Source organism: Acomys minous (genome assembly GCF_964271855.1).
Source record: "Acomys minous genome assembly, chromosome: 20".
In the NCBI taxonomy this organism is placed as follows: domain Eukaryota; kingdom Metazoa; phylum Chordata; class Mammalia; order Rodentia; family Muridae; genus Acomys; species Acomys minous.
In genome coordinates, this window is record NC_140502.1 from 17629667 (window position 1) to 17635592 (window position 5926).

At 53.3% G+C, this 5926-nt stretch overlaps 1 protein-coding gene across 1 annotated transcript; it reads left to right on the forward strand.

Moving 5' to 3' along the window:
- The first annotated feature begins 2871 nt into the window (after positions 1-2871).
- Positions 2872-5785, forward strand: TMEM160 (transmembrane protein 160). Its single transcript, XM_084771015.1, has 3 exons — positions 2872-3124; positions 4147-4239; positions 5452-5785. The coding sequence occupies exons 1-3, from the start codon at positions 2917-2919 to the stop codon at positions 5715-5717; spliced, it is 567 nt and encodes a 188-aa protein (XP_084627141.1). The 5' UTR covers positions 2872-2916; the 3' UTR covers positions 5718-5785.
- The last annotated feature ends 141 nt before the right edge of the window (positions 5786-5926 follow it).

Consider the following 5926-nt stretch of genomic DNA (forward strand, 5'->3'; position numbering starts at 1 on the left):
TGGTAGAACGCTTGCTTAGCGGGCCTTGGGCTCCATCCCCAGCACCACCTAAGCCTGCCACACCCCAGCAACTCTGAAGGTGGAGGCAGAAGGACCAGGAATTCAATGTTGTTCTTGGCTACATAGCAAATTCAAGGCGAGGCGGGACTGACTGTCAGATGTCCTGTCTCCAAAAGGAAAAAAAAAAAAGTCAAGTGATGGATGAAGGAGGAGATGTCCTGACCATCCTGAGCCAGGCATGACAATACGTGACTATGATTCCAGCACTCCTGAAGCTGAGGCAGGAGGATCAAGTTCAAGGCCAGACTGTATGACATAGACTACGCCACATAGTGGTTTTTTTTTTTCTTTTTTTCTTTTTTCTTTTTTTTTTTGGTTTTTCTAGACAGGGTTTCTCTGTGTAATCTTGGCTGTCCTGGACTCGCTTTGTAGACCAGGCTAGCCTTGAACTCACAGCGATCCACCTGCCTCTGCCTCCCGAGTGCTGGGATTAAAGGCGTGCGCCACCACTACCCGGCTGCCACATAGTGTCTTATTAAACCTAGGGCTGGGGGTGTAGAACACTTTCATAGCACGTACAAAGCCTTTTGTGGCAGCCATAACACTAAAGAAAAAATACAAAACTCCCACTGTGGTGTACAAGAGCCCTGGGATCTGAACTTCCTTCTCGTCTCTGACATCACGCTGCGGTGGTTCTCCTGGCTGCCCCTTTAACACGCCAGACACATGCAAACCACAGGCCCTTTACACAGGTGTCTTTGCCTCAGGCCTTCCTGTTAGGTCTCAAACCCTGGAACAAATGGATGAGGTGCCTATTTAATATATCAAAGCTGGGCCAGGCATCGTGGCGCACGCCTTTGATCCCAGCACTCAGGAGGCAGAGGCAAGTGGATCTCTGGGAGTTCGAGGCCAGCCTGGTCTACAGAGCAAGTCTAGGACAGCCAGGGCTGTTGTTACACAGAGAAACCTTGGCCTGGCTACCAAGTTCTCCCGGCATCCCTCAGCTCCTACCTGTTACAGGGTACGGCTGGCACACCCACCCCTATCCAGAACTCTCCAGCCTTTCCCTATGTAATCCAACCATTTTGGTTACCTGCCCCTTTTGTACCTTTGTCCTCTTTGCTGCTGCACCTGCCCCACCTCCCTTTCCTCTCCTCCTCCCCCTCCTTCCCCCTCCCTCCCCCTCCCCTCCCCATTTCTCCACATGGCCCAGTTCAGTCAGGGTCATGTCCACGCTGGACTCACCCACATGTGTATACCTCTGGCTTTGCTCACTCTTTTTTTTTTTTTAGGATTTATTTATTTATTCTGTATACAGTATCTTGCCTGCTTGTACTCCTACAGGCCAGAAGAGGGCATCAGATCACATTATAGATGGCTGTGAGCCATTATGTGGTTGCTGGGAATTGAACTCAGGACCTCTGGAGGAGCAGTCAGTGCTCTTAACTGCTGAGCCATCTCTCCAGCCCCTGCTCACTCTTTTATACAATAAACTTTCAACCCCACCCTCCCTAGGAGTGGCCATGTCCTTTCCTTTTTCTTTTCTTTTTTCCTATTCACTTCCTTTTCTCTTTCCCATCATGGCTAATGCTTTCTCAGTTAGCTGACCATATGTCACCTCAAAATTATCAACTCAAAATGACTCTTAGCTCATATTACCCAACGTGGTCCCTGAGTCAACACCCAGGCTTGCTAAGCAGGTGGATCTTTGTGAGTTTGAGGCCACCCTGGTCTACACAGAGAAACCCTGTCTTGAAAAGTGAACAAAACAAAACCAAAAAGTTGTCTTAACCATAGGCTTTTAAAAAGCTGTTAATGGGCTGAGTGTGGTGACACATGCCTTTAATCCCAGCACTTGGGAGACAGAGGCAGGCAGATCGCTGTGAGTTTGAGGCCAGCCTTGTCTACAAAGTGAGTCTAGGACAGCCTAGGATACCCAGAGAAACCCTGTCTTGGAAAAAGAAAGAATGAAAAAAAAAAAGCAATTAATATTTCTTTTTTTAAATTTTCTTTTCTTTTTCTTTTTTCTTTTTGGTTTTTCGAGACAGGGTTTCTCTGTAGCCTTAACTGTCCTGGACTCATTTTGTAGATCAGGCTGGCCTCCAACTCACAGAGATCCACCTGCCTCTGCCTCCGAAGTGCTGAATATTTCATCTTTAATGGGAAATTGAGCCCGATTGATCATACCCAGAAGGCTGAAGCAAAAGGATTGGAAGTTGAGGGTAGTTTCGGCAAAATAAAGTGAGAAATATCCAGGTGTGGTGACAAGCGCAGGAGGCAGAGGCAGAGGTAGGCAAATCCTGAGTTGGAGCAAGTTCCAAGGCGACAAAACCCTGTCTTGAAAAACAAATTAGAGGAGTAGGGGGAATAAGAAGGCGAGAAAGAAAAAGGAAGAATGTGTCATGGAATAGCATTCCCAGTGTGATTCCCAATACTAGGGTTAGATGGGGATAAAGACTTTTGGAAAAAATATAAGGACAGAAATGAATTTTCGGAAACAGCATCTGCGTAGAATAACAAGAATAGTCGTGTGTTTTCCTTAGTGAGATTTCTGGTTTGTTTTGCTCCCTGGGTTCGCCCGAGTTTTGCCAAGTTTCTACATTAAGCAACTTGTTACAAATTTTGTTTCCTGTGTCTTGAGAGCGGATGTAAACTACAAGTCCCAGCAGACATCGCGGCCTGAAGTGCACTCATCTCTGGGATTTGTAGTCTGGTTATAAAATAAGGTGGGCCACACACTACCGGCACAGATGACAGAGGTGGAGACAACCGCCAGATGGACCAATAGATATTGCGTACTGGGATTGAGTGGCGGGCAGTTCCCCAATCGGCAAGATGCTTCCCGTGAGTGACGAGGGGTGTAGCCTACAAGCGGCCCGTGGGGCGGAGCGCGTGTCGCGGGCCCCATTGCGAGCCATGGGAGGCGGCTGGTGGTGGGCTCGGGTCGCGCGCCTGGCCCGCCTGCGCTTCCGGGGGTCGCTGCTGCCCCCTCAGCGGCCCCGCAGCGGGGGCGCGCGCGGGTCCTTCGCCCCCGGCCACGGCCCACGCGCGGGAGCCTCGCCGCCCCCGGTATCCGAGCTGGATCGTGCGGACGCTTGGCTCCTCCGCAAGGCACACGAGACAGGTCTGTGGTAGGGGCCAGGGTCGGCCACGACACCGAAGAGGGATTCCGGTGCGCACGTGGGAGTGGGTGGCGAGGGCACCGCATACATCTGCTGGGATCAGGGCCCCGGCTCAGCTGGGACAGGTTCTTCATGGGAGCCCAGGGAAACGCGGGATAGGAAAATTTTGCAGCCTTGGCGGTATAGGGCACCAGTTTGGGGGTCCTGGCTAATGGGGTGCAGCAGGGATTAGTGGGGGAGGGATTACGGTTAGGAGAGGTAGCCTGACGGCACCACATCGCCAGGGTGAGAGACCGTTCCAGAGGCAGCTGGGAGAGAATGAGGTACCTGCGACAGGGGGTTGGCTTAGATTGCAGAGGGGAGCACTCGGAATAAAACCAGAGTGTGGCAACCCGCAGAAGATGGGGAAGTTCCAGATTGGACCAGCTCTCAGCCAATGGTAGAGAAGGTGTCTGCTGATTGGAGGGAGGGACGACCTAGGCTGCAAGAGGAGGAATCTCAAACGGGGCAGAGGGCTGGGAGATTGGAGCCAGTAGGGTATAGGATAGGGCTAGTAATGGGACCAGCCTTTGTGTGCTGCGAACGCTTGATGGGGCCGTAAGAGACATAGGAGCGGTATCACGTAGGAGAAGGAGGAGGCTGGAGCCTGGCCTGGGTGGAGAAATTTGTCCCCGAGGTCTGAGGAAGAGAGGGAAGGCCATAGGATGCACAAGTGAGCCGATTTGCAAAGACTTTCTATCCTTAGTGTGAACGTCTACAATTCATGCCCGGCTTTCCTCCGGGTTAGACAGAGACTGTCTTCAATCACTGCTGGAAAGGGGTTTAGGATGTCTGGGGGAGGGGGTAAGGGAATGGGGCTTGCGGGGGGCTTCCTGAGAGGGAGGGGCATCTAGAATACTTTTGTCTTGTGGCTGAATAGGGTTAGAATTGGTTTGGTGGTCTGGTTGAGGGGGGATCTAGGAGGCAGGGCGTGGCTGACAAGAGCCCCACCGACCCTCGACCCCCCCCCCCAAACCCCCTCCAGCTTTCCTCTCCTGGTTCCGAAATGGACTTCTGGCATCAGGCATTGGGGTCATCTCCTTCATGCAGAGTGACATGGGCCGGGAAGCTGCCTATGGTGAGTACAGACCCTGCCCTTTTCCTCCTAACAATAGTAAAAAGAGAGCACTCCCTCTTCTAGTGCCTCACTGGTGTGTGCCCCCCTCACGCCACACCATACACCCCCTTCATCAGCAAATGATGAGAGGCCTCGGACAGTCTCCAAGCGGCCTTGACTTGTGTGTACACCTTTGTCTATACCCTCCCCGCCCCCCGCCCTCCAGGGCAGCCCTTTCATTCGGATCTTGGATTCTACCTCCGAGTCCCAGATATCTCCGTTTTCAGTCTGATGTGCTTGGCTCTTACTACTTGAGCCATTGTCTGCCACCTCTCCCTCCTGTTTATTTATTTATATTGTACTGGGAAAGAACCTAGCCTGCTGGTTAAGGGCTGTATCCCCAGCCCTCACTGTAAATTTTCTAGCCATGTACTCTACCACTGAGCTACGCCCCCAGCCCCTCCCTGGGGGATTCTAGGCAGGGGCTCTACCACTGAGCCACGCCCCCAGCCCCTCCCTGGGGCTTCTAGGCAGGGGCTCTACCACTGAGCCACGCCCCCAGCCCCTCACTGGGGGCTTCTAGGCAGGGGCTCTACCACTGAGCCACGCCCCCAGCCCCTCACGGGGATTCTAGGCAGGGGCTCTACCACTGAGCCACACCCCCAGCCCCTCACGGGGGGATTCTAGGCAGGGGCTCTACCACTGAGCCACGCCCCCAGCCCCTCACTGGGGGATTCTAGACAGGAGCTCTACCACTAAGCTACATCTCCAACCATTTTATTTTTTTAAGATTTATTTTAACTTTATGTGTATAAGTATGTATTGGGACTATGTGGATATCTGATACCCATAGAGCCGGAATAAAGCACCCTACCACTGGAGGTACAGATGGTTGGGACCTACCATGTAGGTGCTGGGAACAGAAACCAACCAGTCTGCAAGATCAACCTGTGCTCTTAACCTTGGAGCCATCTTTTCAGCACCTCCCTCCCTCATACACACACACACACAAACACACAAACACACAAACACACACCTTGTTATTTTGAGATAGTCCAAGTTGCCTTAGCAAGCCTTTAGCTTGCATTCCTTCAGCCTCTCACTAGCTGGCCTTAGAAGCCTTGCCTAGCCCTGTTGCTCTTACGGACCCAGCCTCCCCACCCATGACCCCGGCAGGCCCTTGGGGTACCCTGCACCCTGCAAACTATTGACTGGCCCCTCCTTCTTCCACAGGCTTCTTCCTGCTGGGTGGCCTGTGTGTGGTGTGGGGCGGAGCCTCCTATGCGGTGGGTCTGGCGGCGCTGCGGGGACCCATGCAGCTGTCGCTTGCGGGTGCTGCCGCTGGTGTGGGGGCGGTGCTGGCTGCCAGTCTGCTCTGGGCTTGTGCCGTGGGCCTCTACATGGGCCAGCTGGAACTGGACATGGAACTGGTGCCTGAAGATGATGGGGCGGCCACTCCAGAAGGCCCAGATGAAGCAGGCCGGCCACCACCCGAGTAGACAGACAGCAGGGCTGTGGGGACCGGCTGGGCCTGACGACCAGGACATTAAAACCTGACCCTTCAGCAGTTCAAGGCTCCATGCGCTAGCTCTTGTTTTCTGGGGGAAGCCGGGAAGGACGAGGCGGGCGGCCAGTGTGGATGAGGCAGAAGGAGGTGCGTGTAAGAAACAGGCAAGATTGCTCAGTGGGTAAAGGCACCTGCTCCCAA